Here is a 25,213-nt window from a genome sequence, read left to right on the forward strand (position 1 = left end):
GGCTAGACAGCACTTGTGGCTCTCCACCCCACAGAACTCCACAGAAACCCTCCTTAACTGCTTTCCTGTGGGGACATGGTCCCGACCCCTGCCAGATTGACTGACGTTTCCAAAAAGCGAATCATAAAGGCTACCACCCTGTTTTCTTTTTCTTATGTCAGTATTGAGGCATGGACTCAGGTCCTTAAGCTCTTGCTTAGCTTTTTCGCTCAAGGCTGATGCTCTTCCACTAAGCCACAACTCCACTTTCAGCCTTTTGGCAGTTAATTGAAGATGAGACTCTCATGGACTTTCCTGCCTGGGTTGTCTTTGAACTTTGGTCCTTAGATCTCAGCCTCCTGAGTAGCTAGGTTTAAGGGTATGAGCCACCACTACGTGACTATCTCCTACTTTTAATCTCCCTTTGGTTACCCAGGCCCGTCCAGGTATGCTTCAATACCTGTGGCCTCTGCCCGAAACCATTTTTCCTTTCATATGTTTCAGCCCCAATTAACCCACCTCCTCTAGGAAGTTTCCTCTGACCACTCCCTCTTTCTCTCCCTCCCTCCCTTCCTGGAGTTCGAGGGCCCACGCCCTGCTTCTCAGTTTACATTGCAGGGTTAGATGGACAACTAGGACACAAATAAAATTTAGAAGATGCCATGCTTTGAGTGCTCAGCGTAAGGTAAGAATACGGCAAAGAGACCGAGAGTGCCCTGGTCCCCACGCACCCGGGAGGGCGCATGGGTTCCCTAGGCTGAGTGGAGAACAGAGGAGAGGAGAGGCAGCAGGGGTCGACTGGGCTCTACTTTCGGGGTCCGGGGAGACCCCGCCCCATCGCGCCGCGGAGGTGGCGCGTCCCAGGAGGGCGCGGGTCGCCCAGGTGCGGCGGCCGCGGAGCCGCCTCCCGCCGCGCCGCCCAGAGGGCGCGGAGGGGCGGTCCGGCACAGGCTCCGCCCCCGGGCCGCTCGGCATAAATGCGGCGAGCGGTCGGACAATACCGGTTCCGTGCGCGGTTTTCTGGCGGCCTAGGGCGACCGGCGCTCGGCGTCTACGCTCGCTGCCGCGCCTCGCTGGGCGCGCCCGGGACTCCAGCCATGCTTTTCTGGCACACGCAGCCGGAGCACTACAACCAGCACAACTCCGGCAGCTACCTGCGGTAAGGCCCACCTGCGGGTCCGCCCGTCCTGCGGGGACGTCGGCCACGCCCTCCTTCGGGGGACGGGGTATCCCCAGAGACACCGGCACCCAGAGCCCAGTGGGGCCCCACGGGCGTGCGGAGCCGGGGGAGTCCGCCCGGGAGATGGGGACGCGGAGTCTGACGTCCGCCGGAGCCCTCCCGGAGGACCCGCCGCGGACGCGGGACACACCTGCTGCCGCCAAGCCCGGGCCGGGTTGGTTCGTGGGCGCCGCCTCTCCCTCCCCGCGGTATCCGAAGTCAAGAAAACTTGAACCGCCCGCCTCGAGCCCATCCCAGGGCGTCAGGGTTCTGCTCTTTGCTCCTCAGGGCCGAGGCCGCTCTCTGAGCCGTGCACAGTCCCTGGCGCCCCTGGCTGGCCCGCATCGCGCACCCGCGCCGCGGCCTCGCCAGGTAGGGCACCCTCCCTAGCGGCGTCCCCGGTGTCCCGGGCGTTTCCTCCCCAGAGGGGTCGCGGTGTCCCCTCCCCAGCGGCGTCCGGGTGTTCCGAGCGTCCTGGGCGTCTCCTCCACAGAAGGGTCGCGGTGTCCCCTCCCCAGCAGGTGTCTCGAGTGTCACCTCCCAGCAGGCGTCCCGGGTTGTCCCGGGGGTCCCCTCCCCAGCGGAGTCGCAGGCGTCCCGGGCGTCCCCACCCCATCCGGGTCACAGTGTCCCCCTCCCAGCGGGGTCCCAGGCGTCCCCTTCCCTGGGTGGCCGTCTGCAAGCCAGCCGCTTTGTGGAGTCCTCCGCAGCCCTCACCACCCCCCCCCCCCCGTCAGAAAAGTGGACCCCAGTTGGCCTCAGCGTCCGGAGGGTTGTTTTCTTCACTGTTGTGAAGCCGGCTGGGTGCTAATGTCAGGCATGTCACTTTCTGAACTCGCCAGAACCAGCTTCAGCCTGCTTTTATTTCCATTCTAGTCACAGTTTACTAAATGTGCCTAATTTAACCCAAAGGGCATTTGACATGGGCTTAGAAAAAGTGAACTGAAAGGCCGAAAGCTTCTGGGGCCCGAAGCTGGAGCCACTGCCTTTAGGTTGCTCATTTTGGTTCCCAAAACTCCCACCCTAATTTAACGCTGCAGGTTGAATGTCGTTCTGACTTCTGATGGGCATTTGTCTGGAAGTCTTCTCCCAAGGCATCCCCCTTCTAGAAAGCAGAGTAAGGAAGATCTGGCTTTACTGGCTGTCTGCTACTTTTATTCAGAGTGGTAGGATGTGGTGCAAAGCCCAGGACAGGGGGCCTCCCTGTTCTTGGGGGCCGCTGCTCTGGGGCCAAGCCCACCAGGAGGATGTTAATCTCAGTTTACAGAAACAGCTGCAACCCAAGGTGTTCTTGTGGATTGCACATTGATTACAAGTTGAGTTGTAATTTTGCCTAAATTTTGGTTTATAATTCTTAAGTGTCCTGTCATATCTTATAAATGAGTCTGAAGGTGACCTTGAGATGAAGGTATAGTAAAACTTCCTGGCTACCTGAGCCGTCATTCGCATAGGGAGGAGTTTTGTTGATTTGAGACTTCCAGTTTTGACATCTGGGGCTGAGGTAAGACATTTGTTTTGTGGAATAATAAGTTTTAGGATTTCGATGTGAGGAGAGAAGGGGGAATGTGGAGAATGGGAGCTGCTGTAGAGCCATCCTGATTTCTGGGGTGATTTGGGGAAACCAGGGATAAGAAGATCCCATGTTATTTTAATTTCATTACATTGAAACTAGGAGTTTGCCTTAATGTAGTTACGGCGGGGATCAGAGCATATACCCCTGGCCACCCACCAAAGAGCAACTATTGTTTTTCGTATGTGTATGTGTGTGTGTTGGCATATTGGCACTGGTGCTTGAGCTTAGGGCCTGGGCATTGTCCCTTAGCTTTCCTGCCAGGCTGATGTTGAGCCTTAATTCTCAGATCTCAGGCTCCTGAGCAGCTTGAATTATATGCATGAGTCACCAGTGCTTGGCTTTTCTTTTTTCCTTTTTGCGGTACTGGGGAGGAAAGAACCTGGGCTTCATGCATCCTAAAGTGCTCTATCACTGAGCAAGTAAGTGCTCTCTGCTTCTCTGTATTTTATTTTATTTTTATTTTTATTTTTTATTTTTTTATTTTTGGCCAGTCCTGGGCCTTGGACTCAGGGCCTGAGCACTGTCCCTGGCTTCTTCCCGCTCAAGGCTAGCACTCCGCCACTTGAGCCACAGCGCCGCTTCTGGCCGTTTTTCTGTATATGTGGTGCTGGGGAATCGAACCTAGGGCCTCGTGTATCCGAGGCAGGCACTCTTGCCACTAGGCTATCTCCCCAGCCCTGTATTTTATTTTTGACCATCTTCACCCTCCACAGAACTTCTGCAAGTTGTCTGACCTCACCAGAATAGTGGCCTTTACCCTCTTATTCTCTTTTCTGTTTGATGTTCTGGTGACTTTTATTTCTTGGCAAATAAGGATGCCAAGCTTAAAATAAGTTACCGTTGAGTGATGGGTCTTAACTTTTTTTTTAATTTAAAGGCTGTAGCACATGGATTATTAACTTAACGTGGTTTGGGCAAACATGAAATTATGCAACCCTCAGGTGAGCAGGCCTGCCTGCCTCTCCCCATAGTCCTAAATAACCACCTGCGCTGGAAAAAGGAAAAAGGAAGGTGTCCTGCAGGTGAAGCCAGGTCAGCCCCGTGCCCTCTGTCCTCTTTGGGCAGCAAGTGGTGGCAGGAAAGCTCACTTAAGAAAGATTGGCCAGGTGTGTCCAAAGCCGAGTCTTTGCTTCTGAGGATTGATTAGAAGTCTTTGGGGTGTGTGCTGGGTCTGTGTGTCATAGACACTCATTTATGATATACAAGGAACAGATCGTACCTGTGACTCTGTTTATGTGGTCAAGTGGGGGGGGGGGTCAGCTGTCTGATTCATAACTGGAACCCATGAAGGGTGGAGGGTTATCAAGATAGGGCATGGTGCTTTTTTGGCACCTGTTTCTGTGGCACACAGAGATCTCTCCTGCTTGTAAGTTGCTTGTGTTCTCAAGGATTTCCTTGTCCTTTGGGAGGGTACTCTTCGGAAATCCTAGCTACCTGAAAGGCTGTGCGGGATCTGTTGGGTCCAAGAGGTTGAGTCCAGCCTGGGCAGTAAATAAAGTGAGACCAGATTGCTCTTGTCCAAAAATGTAGAAACAAGTTGCTTAGTCACAAGTTGCTAGAAGGCTGATATTTTTGCTGCTGAGGGAGATTTATTTACTACCAGTACTGGGGCTTCAACTCAGGGCCTCCTGCTCTTGCTTGGCTGCCCTGCTTCCCCCTTCCCCCGGTTCTTCACCACTTGAGCCATACCTCCACTTTCAGCTTTTTGCTGATTAACTGTAGGTAAGTCTCAAGGGCATGTCTACATGGACTGGCTTCAAACCCTGATCCTCAGTTCTTAGTCTTCTGAGTAGCTAAGTGTGAGTGCCCAGCGCCCAGTGGGAGGTCTATTTAGAGGTGGAATGAAAGAATCATTGGGCATCTCAGGTTTTCCATTTGAGTAAGAAAACTGAAAGCAAGGTTCTTCCTTTTGCATTTTGGGGAGGCCAGTATGATTATTAAAACAAGGACAACTGTCCCCTTTCATTCAAAAAGGATGGAGGGGTGTCTTCATTAGGGTGAGTGAAGCTAATGATTTCTTCATTTACTGAGCCTTTGGGCTGGTCTGAGAAGTGGGCTGATAAATGGAAGAGTTGATTTAAAAATAGCAGTTTGTCAGATTATTCTACTAAAATCAATCTTCAGTGAAGCCCTGGGTACCATCCCTAGTGTTGAGGGGAGACAGGAGGAGTGGAGAGGATGAAGCCAATAGATTCTAAAGGTCACTTCTGTGTAGCTCACCTGTTTCTTGGAGGATTCGTGATGGGTAACATTGGCTTCTTGTCTCCTCCAGGACCAGACTGAAGGCCCTGAGCAACACCAGAGTATCCTGATGTAGCATTTGTCTGTTTAAAGCATGTGGCATGCCTGTGATTCTAGGGTCGGAAGCGAAGAGGCCTGTTGCCATGAGCTCTGTCCAGTCACCTTTGTACTGTGATCCATGTCCATCTGTCCAGCTCTGCTCTGGCATTGTGAAGGAGTTCTGAGGGCCTGCTCCTGACCATTGCTTCCTGTGTGTTTCAGTGATGTGCTCGCTCTGCCTATCTTCAAGCAGGAGGAGCCCCAGCTGTCCCCGGAGAACGGGGCCCGTCTCCCTCCCCTGCAGTATGTGCTGTGTGCTGCCACGTCCCCAGCTGTGAAGCTGCATGAAGAGACCCTGACCTACCTCAACCAAGGTAGTGGCTTCAGACTGTGGGAATGGAGGAGCCTGGGGGCGACATCTGAAACAGTGAGGAGTCATGGGAAAGACCACTTTGGTTTCAACCATTAGGATGTGGGTGGGTGAGGCAGGCTGGCCAAGAAACGGAGCTTTGGTATCAGGCACTGTCCCACTCCCTTTGCTACTGTGCAGCCTCTCTGAGTGAACCTGTGCAAACGATGAAGCCAAGGACAGCGGGGAACTGGGGTGTAGGCCTGAATCCCAGTTACTTGGGAGGCTAAGACAGAAGGAACATGGAGTCTTGGAGCTCTGGCTAGCCTGCAAACACAGTATGATCCCCTCCCCTTTAAAAAAAAAAAATGAAGCAGATTTGTTCATGGCTCATGCCTAAAATCCTAGCTACTCAAAAGGATGAGATCTGAGGATTGTGGTTCAAAGCCTTGAGACTTATCTCGTTGACCAGCAGTAAGCTGAAAGTGGAGCTGTGGCTCAAGTTCTAACCTTGAGAGAAAAAAAGCCGAGCAAGAGCTGGAGTCCTGAGTTTTGTTTTTGTGTACAAAATAAGAAGTCTGATTTGTTGGGTTTAAAAGTGTGGAGATAAATGGAGTGTCTGGGATGATAGTGACGTGCAATGGCAAATGCCCCTTTTTGCTTATTTATTTGTTTCTGAGATTGAGGCTTACTTGAACACAAGCTTGTGTTCTTTCTGCCTTGGTCTCCCAAGTGCTAGGATTACAGGCAGCTCCTAGTTCCTTTTGTCTGACACCTGTGTGGTATTGGGAGTTTTGTCTCTATCATGTACATGTTCAGCATGTTTTGTCACTCCCCTCATATACCCCCAGAGTCAAGTGCATGTGTTTGTTGCCTCTCTGCTTTTAAAAGGACAATGGCTCCAGTGGGTGTGAAGTCTGGGTACAGTTGGGGTGAAGCTGCCCTGCATGTTGGAATTTCCCCATGTGCTGCCTTCTCTAGAGAACTGCATTTGGGGAGCAGCTGAGGGTGGAGGTTCATCTCCTCCATCCTGCTCTATGTGGGCCCATGAGGTCTGGGGGACCTGGCTGCCTCCCATTGTGGGCAAATGGATGAGAGGGAGGCAGGGCTTGTCCCTAAGGGCCTCTAGCTGGTCTAGAGCACCAGGGCTCCAAGCAATCACCTTAGAGGCCTGAGGCCATTGGTGGCTGGTGCTGAGCCCGGTGGAAACTCCCTTCTGTGTTTGTGCACTGACTTCTGCCCTTGTCCTTTGACATTCAGGAAAGGTCAGAGCTAGCAACTTTGTCTCTCTTCCTGTATTTATTTATTTATTTATTTACGTATTTGCAGGGCTTGAACCCAGGGCCTGGGTACTGTCCCTGAGCTCTTTTGCTCAAGAATAGTGCTCTACAACTTTGAGCCACAGTACCATTTCCTGCTTTTTCTATATATGTGGTGCTGAGGAATTGGTAGTTAATTGAAGATAGAGTCTCACAGGCCTTCCTGCCCAGGCTAGCTTTGAACCTCCATCTTCAGATCTTAGCCTCCTGAGTAGCTTGTGCATGAGCCAGCACCTGGCTTCTTCTTCCTCTTGTTCTTCTTCTTTTTTTTTTTTTTTTTTTCTATTTCTTGTTTTTTTGTTTTTGTTTTTTGCCAGTCCTGGGGCTTGAACTCAGGGCCTGAGCACTGTCCCTGGCTGGCTTCTTTTTGCTCAAGGCTAGCACTCTACCACTTGAGCCACAGCACCAGTTCCTGCTTTTTCTATATATGTGGTACTGAGGAATTGAACCCAGGGCTTCATGTGTACGAGGCCAGCACTTTACCACTAGGCCATATTTCCAGCTCCTTTTTTTCTATTTCTTAATGCCAGGACTAGGGCTTGAGCTCAAGGCTTCATGGATTTTTGTTTTTTGCCAGTCCTGGGCTTGAACTCAGGGCCCGTGCACTGTCCCTGGCTTCTTTTTGCTCAAGGCTAGCCACTTGAACCACAGCGCCACGTCTGGCTTTTTTACTATATATGTGGTGCTAAGGAATGGAACCCAGGGCTTCATGTATAGGAGAGGAGTACTTTACCAGTAGGCCATATTCCCAGCCCCAAGGCCTCAGGTTTTATTATTTGGCTTTTTCCTCCACTGCTGGTACTACCATTGAGTCACACCTTCATGCCCAGATTGTAGATAATTGTTGATAAGAATCTCATGGATTCGCCTGCTCAGATTGGCTTGACCCCCTTGATTCTCATATCTCAGTCTCCTGATTCACTGGGATTAGAGTTGTATGCCAAAGTTGCTTGGCTTTCCCAACTTTGAGCAGTTTCTTTGTTTTTTGGGTCACTGCTTTGTTGTTTAAATTTAGAAAGATGGAATTACATGGCACTTCCAGAGCCCAGTGATTTCTATATGCTCCTTGCACTTGCCCACACCCCATGGTGTTTGTTGGGTGTCTGAGGTTAGGTCACTAGGGCTTTGAGCATCTGCCCCTCCCCCAAACTATAAGGCCTTTGGTTTGCTGTGCCCCTCCCCCATTGCTGACACTGTCAGCATACTAGAGTTGAAAGATTGTTCTCTTGCTCCATATAGATGTTAAAAGAGAAGATAAAGAGTTACCCCTCACAGTGTCATATGTCTGTATCATTTATGTGTATTTTAGGTACTAAGAAAAATTCTTGTTTATTCATTGTTGCTGGGGATGGAACCCAGGATTTCCCAATGCTAGGTCAGCACTCTGTTCCAGAGCTATACCCTCAGCTCTAGGTATTTTTTTAAATTACATTTTCCTGATTGTTAATGGAATACATGTTCATTACAGAAAATTTAGAGCATTTAGAAAAGTAGAAGGAAGAAAAGTCAAAGAAAAATCTAATTAGCATGGCCTCCAGTTACAGCTAATCTGATATCCACATATTTGTATACACATAAAATTATGATCATATTACTAATATATGTCCTTTAAAAAAATTTACTATCTTATGAACTTTTCTCATGTCATTAAAAAAAACTTTGGGGACTTTCATTTTTGTAATGGCTACACAGAATTAACTTATTTACAGCTTGTCACTTTGGGCAGTTTCCTGTTGTGGACAGGAAGCTTCCAGTTGTTGGGAATTATACATCAAATACCCTGAGTGCGAAGTCTTTATCTGAAGTCTTGAGTATTTTCTGAGTATGTGCCTATTAAGCGGAGTGACTGTACTGAAGGATTTGAACTCAGGTCTTGAAACATGTTGTGGGTCACCGTGCCTTCTCAGAAGAATGTCCAGTGTCTGCGACAGCCAGCTTCTGTATATAGTTTTCTCCCAATACTGGTTATTGTTTTCATCTGATTAGTGAAATATGGAATTTCATCTTAAGCTAGCATTCTTAAGATTTGAGTATTTTTAAATGTTTATTGAGCTTCTTTGTTTCTTTTTAATTGTATCATTTGTACACTTATCAATTAAAGAGAATATCATTTATGAAGGTTATCAGCTTTTTAAATTTAGTACCTGTTCTAGAGCTTGAACTCAGGGTGTGGGCAATGTCCTTGAGCTGTTTTGCTCAAGGCTGGTGCTCTACCACATGAGCCATAGCTTCACTTCCAGCTTTCTTTTTTGATAGTTAATTGGAGATTAGAGTCTCATGGACTTTCCTGCCTCAGTTGCCGTTGAACCACGATTGTCAGATCTTAGCCTCCTGAGTAGCTAGGATTACAGATGTGAGCCACCAGTGCTTGGTGAGCATTGACTTTTAAACTGCTGGTTGTTGAAGTATATTGTTGTAACTGTATGTGTGGTATGTGATATATGGCATGAGTTTTCTTCTGGTACTTTTAAATTAAATTTTATTGATAAGGTGATGTACAGAGTGGGTGCAGTTACATAATAAGAAAGTGAATATATTTCTTGTCTTATTTGTTACACACACCCCATTTTTTTTCCCTTCCCTAGTTCAGATAAGCATATATATAATAGCCAGTGTGGTACTGTTTGTTGAACCCATACCTTGAGCTTGCTATGCAAGTTTTGTCTTATCATGGAGCTCTACCCGCAACTCAGTGATTTTTTTTCTCTTTTCTCTGTAGAAGCTTATTTTCTTTGTTTTAAAGCAAGGCCTCACTAATGTTTCCCAAGCCGACCTCTACCTCTTTATCCTCCTACCTCCACCTCCTGAGCACTTGGTTTACAGGGCCTATGCTGCCTTGTCTGGCCCATCTGTTCTTAATGGATCAGTTTTACAACAGTTCAGATTTCCTTCAATTTTTTTGTTTTTGTTTTGATTTTCCCTGGTCCTGGGGATTGAAATCAGGGCCTGGGTGCTGTCTCTGAGTTTTATTTTGTCAGGGTTAGTACTCTACTATTGAGCCACAGCTCCACTTTGATCATTTTTGGTGGTTAATTGGATAGAGTGTCACTTTTCTGCCAGGGCTGGCTTTGAACTTTGAGCCTCAGATTTCAGCCTCCTGAGTAGCTAGGATTGTGGATGTGAGCCAGTGGTGCCTGTTAGGTTTTTAATTTTTTGAGCATTGATGAGGTCATATGATGTGGTTTATACAATTTGTTGTTAAATTATAATATTTTTGTAAAAAAATTTCTATTATTAGTCAAGTATATTTAAAATATCGGGATTTTACTGTTTCCTCTTGCTAGGTAGGACAGAATGTTTTCATCTGTGAAATATATAATTATTTTACTATTTTATTCTTAGTTGAATGGAAGCTTTGTGAGAGCTGAGCTATATCTTATTGTGTGTGTGTGTGTGTCTTTGTGTGTGTGTGTGTGTGTGTGTGTGTGTGTGTGTGTCTTTCTGTCTGTCTTTGTACTGGGGCTTGAACTCAGCACTGGGGCTCTGTCCCTGAGATTTTTCACTAATGGCTGGTGCTTGAGTGAATACTTGAGCAGCAAATCCACTCCTGGCCATCTAGTGCTTAATTGGAGATGGGAGTCTCACAGACTTTCTTGACCATATTGGCTTAGATTTGTGATCTTCAGATCTCTGCCTCCTGATTAACTAGGATTACTGGCCTGAGCACCAGGCACGAGGCTATATCTTATCTTTTTAAATTCCTATCTTAAGCAATAAACCTGGCGTATTGATAGGAAGTGTTCTGTGACTATCTAGAAAAGTTTTAAAATAGGAATGATTTTCCCCTCCATTTTTCTCTATTTCTATCCTTTCTTTTGCTATTTTCAGTAAATGCTGTTTTACATACCTTTCTTGAGACAAATAGATTGGGATCCAATTTTAAAAGACGATTTGAGCCAGGCATGGTAGTACACACCCATAATCTCAACTACTGAAGAGGGGGAGGCAGAAGATTCACATGAGCCTGAGTTCCTGACCAGCCTGGACAACATAGCAAGGTCCTGCTTAAAAGCAAACAAGCAGGGGCTGGGGATATAGCCTAGTGGCAAGAGTGCCTGCCTCGGTATACCCGAGGCCCTAGGTTCGATTCCCCAGCACCACATATACAGAAAACGGCCAGAAGCGGCGCTGTGGCTCAAGTGGCAGAGTGCTAGCCTTGAGCGGGAAGAAGCCAGGGACAGTGCTTAGGCCCTGAGTCCAATGCCCAGGACTGGCAAAAAAAAAAAAAAAAAAGCAAACAAGCAACCAACCAAACAAAAATTCTACTTTCCCCACATCATTCAATACCTTTTTGGTCAGATGAAAAGTTGGCTTCATTGGCCTGTGCCTGTGACTCACACCTGTAATCCTAGCTACTCTAGAGGCTGAGATCTGAGGATGGCAGTTTGATACCAGTTGTGGCAAGAGAGTCCAAGAGACTCTTATCTCCAGTTAACTACCAAAACGCCTGACATGGAGCTGTGGCTCAAGTGGTAAAGTGCTAGCTAGCTAACCTGGAGCAAAAAGAGCTCAGGGACAGTGCCCAGGATCGGAGTTCAAACCCCAGGACCAGCACGCGCATACACATACAGGTTTACTTCGGTGAGTAATGTTTCTCCTGCCGGGTGTGTTATGTTTATTGTATTGTTTCATAAGCCTATCCATGTTCTCTACCTCATAATAATGTGTTTAAGGTTCTCTGGACACACAGAAGAGATGCTCTATCTATAAATCAAACATTTACTTATTAAACCTCTGAATACTATTTTTAAGTGCCGTTTCTGGCCAGTTTACCTTGTTATTGATAAAGATACGTGTGTCAGGATTTTACCTAAGTAAGCCCTCTGACACCAGGCCTATTAGCTGATTTTTTTTGGGGGGGGGTGGGGCTAGTACTTGAGCTTGAGCTCAGGGCCTAGGCATGGTCCCTTAACTTTTTCTCTCAAGACTGGCACTGTACCACTTAAGCCACAGCTCCACTTTTGGCTTTTTTTGTGTGTGTGTGAATTAGAGATAATAGTCTCTGGGACGATTCTTCTTGGGCTGGCTTCTAACCTCTATCCTCATATCTCAGCTTCCTGAGTAACTAGGATTATAGGCTTGAGCTTTTGGATGTGAGGAAAATGCTTTGAAAAACAAAGTATATCCTCTTCCTCTAGGGGTGGGGGAGTGTTTTTTGGGGGTGTAGAGCTCCTGAATGAAGACTTGTAAATTCCAGGACAACCTCTCCCTCCATGTCCAAAGGTCATGTGGACAGATCTTACCCGCAGGCTGGAGATGGAGACTGAGGGCTAGCTCTGGGGTGGAGGAGTAGAGAACCTCAGGCAATTCAATTCAGCCTTGGAGATAAGATACAAGATAGGGCTTTGAGGGTTGACTAACTGTGGTGAGAGTCTTGTTATTTACCACCAATGCTTGAGTCTTAAATAGAGGTATGAATGATTTCGGGAGTCTTGCTTTCTCATTCATTCATTCACAAAAATAACAGGGGTGTGTGTGTGTGTGTGTGTGTGTGTGTGTGTGTGTGTGTATGTATGTGTGTGTGTGAGAGAGAGAGAGAATATGAAGGATGCATGGTTCAGTAACAAGAGAAAAAAAGCTACTCTCAAAGGCAAGAATGGGTGGGGTGAAGTGGCACCCCCTCCACATTTATCTCAGGAGCCCCAAGTGCTCCAATATTACTAGGTTTGCAGCAGTGGCTGGAGAGGTAGAGCAGGTAACAGGCTGAGCCAGTGGGAAGCCACCCAGACCCTTGCCACCTTCCAGCTTTATCTAGAAGCTGGGAAATGAATTCTTACACAGTGGGTGTCACTGTGTGCTGAAAGTGAGGTAGCACCTGCAGAAGACACCTGGAAAGTATCCAGAGTTTTGACAGTATGACTAATAAAGAAGAAATACTTCCCCAATTGTATTTTATTATTATTTTATTTTTTCCAATCCTGGGGCTTGGACTCAGGGCCTGAGCACTGTCCCTGGCTTCTTTTTGCTCGAGGCTAGCACTCTACCACTTGAGCCACAGCACCACTCCTGGCCTTTTCTATGTATATGGTCCTGAGGAATCGAACCCAGGGCTTCATGTATACGAGGCAAGCACTCTTGCTGCTAGGCCATATTCCCAGCCCCTCCCCCCCATTGCATTTTAGAAATTAAAGTCATGGGGTTCAATTTAGACAGTTTCTCCTATTTTTGTTTGTGTTCTTTTCCTTATTCTGAGATGAATGTGGTGTTGACTCTAGGACTAAGAATGACATCTCTTAAAATGAAATGGTGTCACTTTGGAACAGATTAAAAGCCAAAAGACTGCTTATCTTCTCATTGTTGCACTAGGCACAGTCAGGCAATAGACATAACCCTGGACAGACATTTCTTCTGCAAGGTGTTAAAATGCAATTTAAAAATGTGATTAGAGAGAATGAACAAAGGGACAACATTAACCAAGAAGCATTGTATTCATAACCTGATTTATGAAATTGTAATTTATGAATTGTAGTAAGTTGTTGTAACAACAACTTACTACTAATAAAAGATAATAAAAATGAAAATGTGGTCAAACTGGGTACCTGAAATCTTACCTATTCAGGAGGTAGAGATTTGTGGATTGCAGTTCAAAGCTAGCCGGTGCAGAAAAGCTCAGTTAATCAGCAAAAAGCCAGTAGTGGAGGTGTGGCTCAAGTGGTAGAGCACTAACTTTGAGCTGAAAATGCTAAGTGACGACTCCCAGGTCTTGAGCTTAAGCCCCAAGACTGGCATGCACAAATATGTTATCAAGCTTCAATTGGAAGCACAGGGCTATAATTTCAGCATTTGTCCATAATCCAAGCACTTGGAGAAAGAGGCATGAAGTTTGTATTTCAAGGCTAGCCTGAGGTACATATTGAGACTTTTCTTTAAACAACAAAACAAAACAAAAAAAGTGAATTATAAAAAGCACTGGAATTCTTCACATGATGCACATCTTTAGGGTGATATATCTGTATTTCACACTATAGAATTTATGTAGGACTCCCGGATTCCCCTCTCTGTCTCTGCCCCCTCTCCCCCCCCATTCTTTCCCTCCCCCCCCCCCCAATCAAACCCGGCCTTTGCATGCTAGGCTGTGCCACTGACTAGGCCCCAGCCGTCATGTTCTCTTTTGTGAATATCGAGTATTGTGCTGTTGCCATTTTTCTGATGGCAAACTGAAAGATAAAATTAGAAGTCACTGTCCTGTCCCCCTGCCAGGCTGGAGAGTAGGTGAACTGTGGGGATAATGCCTGACTTTCTGGAAGAGGAGGTCCCATTCCTTTCCTTTTCTGGCTGATTTTCCTGGCAGTCAGGGTTCTAGGCTAGGCACTTCCAGATCCCATCTTCCTTCCAGAACTGTGATTTCGTTTTAAGAATGGTGATTGGAGCTGTTGTAGGCGGCCAGGAAGGTCATGAAAGAATGGAGCCAGGAGAAAATGTCTCCTTAGGCAGAAACCCCATAACCAGTTGTTCCTAGTCTCCACCCCTCTTTCGGGAGCTGCCTTCACTGGAGGCAGATAAGAGCTCCAGGCCCTTAGGCTTGTCTTCCTGCTTGTGGAAGGACTGATGCAGCTGTTTTTACTAGCTTTCCAGGGAGATCACCTAATCACTAGAATCTCGGGTTTCCTTCTCTGTATTAAGCCAGTTTCACTTTGGAGAGGATTTTGCCTGGAGAATTAAGTGAACAACTACTGTCTGGCCAACAGAGAATGCCTGGTTACATTTTTCCTTCTTCCCCATTATATCAGTGACTTTGTATTTAAAGAATGGAGCAAAGGATTAGTCAAGTTGTTTGTTATCTTCTCTCCCTCAGCCTAAGTTTTCATTCCAGATTAATTTTTAGCCTGAAGGTTGAGAATATTTTAAACTGGAAAAACTGAGGGACCCGAAGTACATGGCTTTTAAAACTCATTTCTCTTCTCATCATCTTTTTTTCTTGATTATGAAAGTTGTACATGCTCATTGTAACATAGAACAGTCAGACAGAAATAAGTATGTTAGGAACTTTTGATAGTCCTGCTTTCTAGATTTTTCATAGTCATACTTTAATATATGACTAGTTATAAGGAGATATATATATATGTCCCCACATACATTTAAAGTATGTACATGTCTTAAATTTTTTTCTTTTTTGTCCAATTGTGATACAGAGGGGTTACAAATTCATGTGAAAGGCAGTGAGTACATTTCTTGTTCTACTTGTTACCTCCTCCCTTATTTCCCCCCTCCCCCTTCTTCTCTCTCCCCAAGAGTTGTGCAGTTGGTTTACACCAAATGGGTTTGTAAATGTTGCTTTTTGAATGGTTTGTCCTTTTGTTCTTTGTCTCTCGATTTTGGTATTCCCTTTCCCTTCCCCAGTTTTAGTACCCATATAAACAGTATCCATGATACTTGGATGTGATACAGTGGTAGCAAGAGTATAGCCACAGGAAGGGAGTACAGGAGAAACAAAACTAAACAAACCAATCAGTCAAACAAATAGACAAGGAAAAAGAGAAAAAAAAGTAGTACGAGTTCACGTGGCATGTTGAGAATAATTACAACAGTGGTATAACTCTTGTTTCTGTAATATGGAGTTCATTTCACTTGGTATCTTCTTATTTGGTCATATGGGTGTAGCTATTGGGGTATTTTGGTCTTCTACCATGACTTTTTTTTAAGCATTTTTTTTTTTTTTTGCCAGTCGTGGGGCTTGAACTCAGGGCCTAGGCACTGTCCCTGAGCTTCTTTTGCTCAAGGCTAGCACTCTACCACTTGAGCCAGAGTACCACTTCTGGATTTTTCTGTTTATGTCATACTGAGGAATTGAACCCAGGGTTTCATGCATGCTAGGCAAGCACTCTACAACTAAGCCACATTTCCAGTCCCATGTGTATTACTTTTTTGAGAAAAATGGGTACATATACTCCTTCTCTTCCAATATATGAATAAATTTTGGGGGCCATCTAAAATTCACAAATGTTTCCTAGGCAACTGTGGCCTACACTTGTAATCCTGGGTACTCAGGAGTCTGAGATTTGAGAATTGCAGTTCAAAGTCAGCCTGGTCATGAAAGTCTGTGAAACCCTGTGCTGGCTTGTAATCCTCGCTACCCAGGAGGCTGAGATAAAAAGTCTGTGAGACTCTTATTTCTACTGAACTACCCCCCTACAAAAAGCCAGAAGTGCAACTGTGGCTCAATTACCAGGCCTTGGTGTAAAAAGCTCAGGGATAGCGCCTGGCCCTGAGTTCAAGCCCCAGGACTAGCATATACACAAAGAGAAACAAAGAAATTCTTTCCCAAATCTCAACTCTCCATATAAGTCTGTGAGTTTAGGGCTAAATTAATAGACATACTGTTAGCTTGGGGTATAGTGGTCATTGTTTTTGTTTATCTTCTTTTGTTCAGTTATACTTGAATGTGTGTGTGTTTGTGTGTGTGTGTGTGTGTGTATGTATGTATGTAGTACACTATCATGGGACCCAAACCTAAACATCAATTTTTTGTATGTATGCTGGTACTTTTTGAACTGGGAATGGTATCTTCTTAAGAATTATGTTAAAGCCATCTATATTCTAGAAATACTTTAAAGGAAAAGCAGCCAAAAGATTTCCTGCACAACCTGAAGTGTATATAAAGCCTGGGATCAGCAGGGCTTATCCACGATGAAATGGACTGCGGGATCTAGCTGGGCCACTTGCCCTCAGTGGTTTGTCAGGGTGGGGTTCAGGCAGAGGCCAGGCTCAGTATACTTTGCACTGTACAAATGGGACTCTGACTTTTCAAGGACAGGTACATCAGAGGGTCTCAAAGGGCACAGTCACTCAGCTGCTCCCTTTGGCTGTTTCTCAGGGGTGTTTGGAGAAAAGCAGGAAGGAAGGCCCGGAGGACAGCCTGCTCTTTGTAGACTTGGCTCTTGGACCTTGATTAGAATGGCTGCTCAGAGGAGCAAGAGGACTCTGCCCTCAGTGAGGAAGGCTGAGTTTGGCATTAAAAAAGCTACTCTAGGGGCTGGGAATATGGCCTAGTGGCAAAAGAGCTTGCCTTATATACATGAAGCCCTGGGTTCGATTCCTCCACACCACATATATAGAAAACGGCCAGAAGTGGCACTGTGGCTCAAGTGGCAGAGTGCTAGCCTTGAGCAAAACGAAGCCAGGGACAGTGCTCAAGCCCTGAGTCCAAGGCCTAGGACTGGCAAAAAAAAGAGCCACTCTACACAAGAAGCTACCATGGCTGTCCCAATCTCCTCACTACTTCAGAGACAGAGGAAAAGACTAAAGTTGCATCTTCTGCCTATGCAGTGTGCTTGGGGCTTGCTGGCGCCTGGCCCTGGGCTGGTCAAGTTTGGAGCTGGAAGAGACCACAGACAAAGCACAGATGCCCCTTTGTGGTAGTTAGGAACAGTCTCTGTCCCTTTGAGCATCCCATGCTCTTCCTACAGAGCCTTTCAGGAGAGAGCCCCATTGTTGGAGGCTAGAGATGGACTGCTGTTCTTCCTGCTTTCCGTTTTGTTCCTCTGTTTCTTTATTGGGTAGGGGTCATGGTGGTGGTGTATGTGGGCCAGTCTGGGGCTTGAACTCAGGGCATCATACTCTCACTTGTTAGGCTGGTGCTCTACCACTTGAGCCGTACCTCCACTTATGACTTTTTAATGGACATAAGAGAGTCTTCTAACATTTCCTGCTGGTGCTTACTTTTATCCTTAGGTCCCATCCTTCTGTGTAGCTAGGATTAGAGGTGTGAGCCACCATTATCTGGTGCCTTCTCCTCCTCCCCCCTCTGCCCCTCCCCCCTTTTCCTCCTCCTCCTCCTCTTCTTCCTTTTCCTTCTCCTCTTCTTTTCTTCTGACACAGGGCCTTGACACACTGTAGCCACATCTAGCCTTAAACTACAGATCATCTTGCCTTCATCTCCCCAGGGCTAGGGGGTGCAGGCTGGCACCCCACACATGGTAAGACATTGTGTCTTACACAAGCATAGTCCTTTGGGACTTTGATGGCTGTATCCTCCAACCTCTTCTAAATGATGGGGAGCCTGTGGAAGTCTGGAGGGAGGAGTGGACATGTCACTGTGTGCAGTGGGTTTCTGGATGTCTCTGGAAGTATAGTCCTTTCTTCTGTGGATTGGCTCCAGTGTGATGTCTCCACAGTTCCTAGTGTGTGTGGTGTCTGCCACATTTGAACTGAGCGAGGCAGGTGGCTGTCATCAGCCAGCAGTGATTAGTTCTCAGGGAGGCATGGTTGCTTGCCACACTGAGGCTGTGAGAGATGAGGGTGTGTGAGTTACTGCCTTTCTCCACCTCTCCCTTCCATGGCAGAGATGACTGGAACATGCAAGGAAGATGTGAATCCCTCCCCACGGGACTCTGGGCTTTGCATATTAAGGACCAACATTGTGTTCAGTCAGGGAGGAGCTCTGGGCCTGGGCATACCTGCATTGGCAGGGGGGATGTTTGACCTCTCTGTCATTCTTCAACCTGTAACTGGGCCTAGCAATTCCCATGGGGTGAGGGCGAGTCCTACTGAATGAAGGGAATGACCATGGGAGCTCTAGGAACTCGGAGTGGACAGGGTTAGATTTCTGAAATATGTGGGTCAGAATGAGCCAAAGATAGCATCTCTACTTAGCTTGCAACTCAAAATGTCTAGGACCAGCATTCCAGAGAACTCATTGGAAATGCAGAGGCTTGGGACTGTGCCAGGCAACTCATTCAGAACTTGCCCCTTACCAGGTGGTGGTGAATATATTAAAACTAGAGAAGCATGCTGGAGCTTTTCCATGCTACTCCCACTCAATAGGGGACAAAGCCAAGGCCCTCAAGTGTACAATCCATGTTCACTAGTATATCCAGTGAGAACTACTGCGCCACCACTGCAGCTCCCTTTAGAACACCTTTCCTTCCTAAATGAAACTCACAGCCATTAGCAGTCAATCTCCACCCTCTTCCTTTCTCTCCTCAAGCTCTGGGCCATCATGAATCTCCTTTTTAAGTTTGCCTCTTCTAAGCATTTCATACCACTGGTGTAACGCTGATGGTGGGCTTTGTTGACTGGCTTTACTCCTCATGGTGCTTCTAGGGTCCTTCCTATAAGCCACACATAAGAACTTGCTTGTCCAGAGGTACTACTTTATTTAATCATCTTGTTTCTTAGCCAAAGATAGTTGAGTTGTTCAATGTATTTGGCTCTCAGGAATCATGCTGTGATGAGCCTTCCTATGCAAGTTCTGGTGTGGAACTGTATTTGCAGTTCCTCTCTGGGTTCTGTGTAAGAGTGGAAACACTGGAACAAATGGTAAACATGCCTAACTTTTTGAGGAGCTACCACTGTTTATTACATATGTCATACGCACCAGTATTGGTCAGAGGGTCCCTTTGTCCACGTTCAGTACTTGTTATTTATTAGTCATGGCTGTTGGTGAGCTCTGCTGGTGGCCACTCCTGGCCTCTTGTTGCTTGTACCCTAGCAGATATGGAGGCTCCACCTGTAACAGCCTGAAACTGGAACCAGAGGCCCACACATACCCTTCTGGTCCCCTCTGAGGATGTTCCTCATGCTGTCTCTGCCACCAGCTCCCCTTCCTCACAGCCAGAGGGCAGACAGCAAAACTGCCCAAAAGTTCCTGAGTGCACAAATCCTCATCTACCCAGACAGACTGTCTCTCTGGTTTCTTGCTCTCCCAGGGAGGGAATTTTTGGCTTGGCCTAGCCTGGCCTGGTCTGGCCACTGGCTCAACTGGCCCAGTTATACCTTAGCTGGGCTGTGTGCTCAGGACGCCACTCCTGTCCTCTGCTTCCTTCTGAAGCCAGGGCTGCGGAACCTTCTTCTAAGAGGATGCTTAGCATCTGTTAGGGGATTGGCCCCTGCATTCCCGGAGCTCATCTTTAAGTACTCGTACCTCTGGGTGCAAGCGTGAAGAGGAAGCCCTCTTGGTGTTAGCAGTAAGTAACAGCCCCACTAAGTTCTTCTGTTTCAAGAGACAGAAAATGGGGCAGGGCAGGCAGATAGTAGTCACTTTACTTGAGCCAGTAGAAAGTGAGCACTGGGGTGATCTTGCTCTATCTTCTGAACCTTGCTGGTGTGGATGGGGGTGGTCTGGGGCTGCCCTGAGCCAGGCACAGTGTCCTTCTTGCCTTAACCAAGTCCCTAAGTCCAGTGGACCTTTGTGGCTGGGCAGAGAGGGGTATCTGCTGGTGACTCACTCTTCTACTTACCGTAGAGTCTTGGTTTTCTACTCCATTTTCTGTCCTTTGTCCCATTGTGTTTCTAAAATTTATTTTTCATCAAGTTAATGCATTTACTTGGTGAAAAATAACTGTGGTAGCTAAGTTCCATCTCTTTCCTACCTGTGCCCTCAGATGCTCAGTTGCTTTCAGAGACCAGTGCAGACTTTGTTGCTCATGTATTTTTTTTCTTTCCTTTGAGCCACTTTGAGCCACTTTGAGCCACAGCTTCACTTCTGGTTTTCTGGTGGTTAATTTGAGGTAAGAGTCACAGCCCTTTTCTACCTGGGCTGGTTTTGAGCCTTCTGAGTAGCTTCTTTTTTTTTTTTTTTTTTGCCAGTCCTGGGGCTTGAACTCTGGGCCTGAGCACTGTCCCTGGCTTCTTTCTGCTAGCACTCTACCACTTGAGCCACAGCACCATGTCTGGCTTTTTTCTATATATGTGGTGCTGAGGAATCAAACCCAGGGCTTCATGTATATGAAGCAAGCACTCTTGCCACTAAGCCATATTCCCAGCCCCTGAGTAGCTTCTGAGTAGGATCACAAGTGTGAGCCAGTGGTGCCCAGCCTGGTCACCTTTTCTTTGTTTTTGACACACATGCAAGATTTTTCTGGGGATCTGCTTAAGTGCCAGGCATACTGCCCAGACCATGACAATTGAAAGCCGGAAGAAGGTAAAGTGCCGGCAGGCAATGGTCCTTCAGGATTAGGGCTTTGGTCTATGGGTGGCAGAGCATTTCCCCCTCACAGGACATTGAGTGTGAGTGGTCTGTGTTACCACCATGGACACTTGTGTAACACTGAACCCAAAAGTGACCAAAGTGCACATGGCAGGCACTATTGGTACAGTCTTGTGTTTTCTGTCTCTGCCATTCTTACAGGAGTATTGGAATCCTGCCCTCCATTCTCGGGGGGTAATGATGACCTCCAGTATGTTTTATGGGGCATTAATTACCTAAGCCAGAAACTGTTGGAAAGTCAACAGCCTGTAAATCTTGGCTGGCCTGGGCAATTGCCTCCTGTCCCTGGGAACACTGTGATGTGGGCAGGAGGCCCTGCTCGGGGCAGAGGCACTGGGCTTGATGGGCACAGCCCAAGGCAAGGCTAGCTGGGGTAGGTTGTCGTGGGCAGTGTTGTGGTGGCAGCAGTTGACCTCTGGCAGATAGTGGGATGCTGTGTGGTATCAGGGCACTTTTCAGCAGGGCTGCCTCCTACCTTGGTGACCTTAGACCACAGGTCTCAGGTGCGGGGGACAGCAGGAGGAAGTCCTTCTGTGCGGTCTAGTGACCAGCACATGCAGATGGTAAGGAGGGTGTGGGGAGGCCCTCTGCTGAGCACTGTTCTGTGCCAGCTTGCAGGTGTGGCACTCAGTGCTCACAGCAGTCCTGTCTTCTGCAGATGATGAGAGTGACATGCGGTTTGAGATGCAGCTCCACTTTTGACTTTTTGGTGGTTAATTTTTTTTTTTTTCCCCCAGTCCTGGGCCTTGGACTCAGGGCCTGAGTACTGCCCCTAGCTTCTCTTTGCTCAAGGCTAGCACTCTGCCACTTGAGCCACAGTGCCACTTCTGGCCATTTTCTATGTATGTAGTGCTGGGGAATTGAAGCCAGGACTTCATGTATAAGTCAAGCACTCTTGGTGGTTAATTAGAAATCAAGAGTCTCATGGACTTTCCCATCTGGGTTGGCTTCAAACCAGGATCCTTGGATCTCAGACTCCTGAGCAGCTAGGATTTACAGGCATGAGCTACCAGCGCCTAGCACAGCTCTTTCTCCTTGAAAGCAACACAATCCTATTGTTCTGGAGGTTCTTTAGGGTGGTCTCCCAGTGAGATCAGGAGCAGGAGTCAGAGGCCCCTCCACCTGCTCGCTCTGTGTTCTCTTAGTAGGATTGTGTTCTTCCAGTGCCCACCTGTCTTACTGGCCAACTTGACCCTGGATAAGTTAACAACAATCACTGCTGTTGTAAATATCTGTCATGATCTTGGGGCAGTTAGAGGTACTTAGCCCTCTGTTCTTTGTATGTTTTTCAAATTCACAAGTAATACATTTTAGTTCCTACTTTTTGAAAGCCAGTATTGGGATTGTATATAACTTAAAAGGGGAAGGTCCTTTTTTTTTTTGCCAGTCCTGGGGCTTAAACTCAGGGTCTGGGCATTGTCCCTGACTTCTTTTTGCTCAAGGCGTATACTCTACCACTTGGGCTGCAGCGCCACTTCCGGCCTTTCCCATCTATGTGGTACTGAGGAATCAAACAGGGCTTCATCCAGGCTAGGCAAGCACTCTACCACTAAGCCACATTCCTTGCCCCAGGAGCTCCTTCTTTATTAGTGTTAGATGCATACATAAGACTCATATGTTGGGGTATTTGTATATGTTGTTTTAACTAATTAATTGCAGTGCTAGGGAACAAGCCCAAGGCTTTATACATACTAGGCAGGCTCTCTACCATGTGTATAAATTATTTTCAAGCAAAAGAGTAATTACCGTGTGTTTGTACTTTTTACCAAGCAATTTGCTTTTCCTGTGTGTGTATAGGTATGTTAGAGAGTATTTCATGTCTACAATCTATTTTTAACTATAAGCCTAATTTAAAGTTTTCTTTACTTTTAATTTAAATTTAAATTTTTGAACTGGAAGATCTGAAAGATTTTGTACCATGTACTAATTATATCCCTCACTAGACTCACCAATTTATTAATATTTTGTCCCATTTGCTTTAACTCTTCTATATACACATACATCCATGGATATAAATATAGCCATGTGTATATACTTGTATGTATTACCTATATCTAGATGTGCACATCTAAAGATACACATATCTTTATGTGTACTTGTATATGTTGGTAGGGAAAAGGTGCCATAGTAACTATGTAGATATCTCTATGTATTCTTCCCTTCTTGAATCATTGGAGAACTAGTTGCAGACAACTAATGTGGTATTTTATTCTTAAATACTTTACCATATTTTTCCTGTGAATAAGGGCATTCTTTTATGTAACTACATCCCTATTGTCAAAATTTAGGAGATTTGACATTGATATACTATTACAGACCATCATATAGTCCTATTGAAATAGGACCAATAATTCTTTGGTTTTTGTCCGTCATGGGGCCTCAACTCAGGGCCTAGGCACTATCCCTGAGTATTTTTGCTCAAGGCTAGCACTTTACCACATTGAACCACAACTCCACTTCCAGTTTCCTAGTGGTTTATTGGAGATAAGAGTCTTGCAGTTAATCCTGCCCAGGCTGGCTTTGTCTGATTTTTTTTCCCCCCAGTCCTGGGCCTTGGACTCAGGGACTGAACACTGTCCCTAGCTTCCTTTTGCTCAAGGCTAGCACTCTGCCACTTGAGCCGCAGCGCCACTTCTGGCCGTTTTCTATATATGTGGTGCTTGGGAATCGAACCCAGGGCTTCATGTATACGAGGCAAGCACTTTTGCTACTAGGCCATATTCCCGGCCCCCCAGACTGGCTTTGAACCATGATCCTCTAGATCTCAGCCTCCTGAGTTACTAGGATTACAGGATTACTGAGTCACCAGTACCTGGCAGGACCGAAAATTCTGATAATATTCCTTAAAATTTTTTTTTTTTGGCCAGTCGTGGGCCTTGGACTCAGGGCCTGAGCACTGTCCCTGGCTTCTTCCCGCTCAAGGCTAGCACTCTGCCACTTGAGCCACAGCGCCGCTTCTGGCCATTTTCTGTATATGTGGTGCTGGGGAATCGAACCTAGGGCCTCGTGTATCCAAGGCAGGCACTCTTGCCACTAGGCTATATCCCCAGCCCTTAAAATTTTAATTTTGTAGTTTTGGGTTCAAACCCAAGGCCTTTTTAGTGTCTTTAAAACAGGTTTTGCTGGGGCTGGGAATATGGCCTAATGGCAAGAGTGCTTGCCTCGTATACATGAGGCCCTGGGTTCGATTCCTCGGCACCACATATACAGAAAATGGCCAGAGTGGCGCTGTGGCTCAAGTGGCAGAGTGCTAGCCTTGAGCAAAAAAGAAGCCAGGGACAGTGCTCAGGCCCTGAGTTCATGGCCTAGGACTGGCCAAAAAAAAAAAAAACAAAACAACAACAAAAAAAAAACAGGTTTTGCTCCAATTCAAGATCAGTCCAGAATGAGGAGTTGTATGTATCTGTCCCTGAACCATTTTTAGCTTCTCCCTGTCTTCTGTAACACTCCCATTTCTTTTCTCTTTTTTCTCTTTTCTCCTTCCCTCTCTCCCTCTCCTCTCTCTCCACCTCCCTCCCTCCCTTTCCTTTTTTTGAGCTTGCAGTTGTAGTTTGGCTTGAACTCAGGGCCTCAAGCTCTGGATTCGCTTTTTCACTCTGCCACTTGAGCCATACTTCTACTTCTGTCATTTTGATGGTTAATTGAAAATAAGAGTCTCTAATTTTTTCTGATAAGACTGCCATTCACCCTCAATCCTCACATCACAGCCTCCTGAGTAGCTAGGATTGCAGGCTCCCAGCTTATACAAACATTTTTAGGCCTCTGTAAGGCAGTTCTGGTGATGGAGTGGCTGGCTCTCTGGCTGTGTTCATTTTTAATATGGATAAACATTGTCAGAATGTCCAGTCAGCCAGGACCCAAGATATTCCCTTCCTAGCACAGGTGGGAGAGGATTCTCTTCCCCAAGTCTTGGTCTTAGGGGTTATTAGCAGCCTGATGACAAGCAGGCACTGTGTTATTTTCATTTGTCATTTCTTTAATCATTAGTGAGAGTGCGCAAGGTTTCACGTTCTTCTTGGTTTGGTTTTGCTTTCGGAGATTTACTGTCAGTTTGACCACTGTTAATGAGCAACCTATCACCTGCTCCAGCTGTAGAGTGTTGAGGCAGGAATCGGGGGACTGGTCCAGGGAAACCAGATGACCGGAAATAACATTTGTCTGAAGAGAGCTGCTCTCCTGGGTGGTTTGTGTTTGATTTCTAGTTACTGTAGCAGAGCAATTGTGAGATCAGAAGACCCCTTCAAATCAAAGTAGTCTGACTCCTTACACAAAAGCTTTGCCACTGCCCCTGGGCCAGGTTTTGGATATTGGTGGGTAGCTTGAGAAAAGAAGAGAGAGAAACCAGTTTGTTGAGGGCCTGGCAGGCTAGACATAGGCCTCTCCCTGTCTTTGGTCTTCCAGTGGTTAGAGTGAGAAAGGGCAAGTGCCTGGAGTCTTGAGTACTGTCCTAAGGAAGGTGGAGGAAGCTTTCCCACCCATCCCTGTGGCTTTTTTGGGCAGATTCCAAGCCACCGTTCTGAGGTGGCAGGGGGATGTGGCGTTAGGCTGAGCCAAAATCTAAGTGAGA

The 25,213-nt window shown here is 46.6% G+C and overlaps 1 protein-coding gene across 1 annotated transcript in view; it reads left to right on the top strand.

Moving 5' to 3' along the window:
* The first annotated feature begins 978 nt into the window (after window positions 1-978).
* The window catches only part of Tfcp2l1 (transcription factor CP2 like 1), a 51,189-nt gene continuing 26,954 nt past the window's right edge, over window positions 979-25,213 (top strand). The window contains exons 1-2 of the mRNA XM_048330236.1: window positions 979-1,138; window positions 5,274-5,425. Coding sequence (XP_048186193.1) covers window positions 1,077-1,138; window positions 5,274-5,425 — 214 coding nt within the window. The 5' untranslated portion in view covers window positions 979-1,076. The remainder of the gene's footprint in view (window positions 1,139-5,273; window positions 5,426-25,213) is intronic.

This window comes from Perognathus longimembris, chromosome 20 (genome assembly GCF_023159225.1).
Source record: "Perognathus longimembris pacificus isolate PPM17 chromosome 20, ASM2315922v1, whole genome shotgun sequence".
NCBI lineage: Eukaryota > Metazoa > Chordata > Mammalia > Rodentia > Heteromyidae > Perognathus > Perognathus longimembris.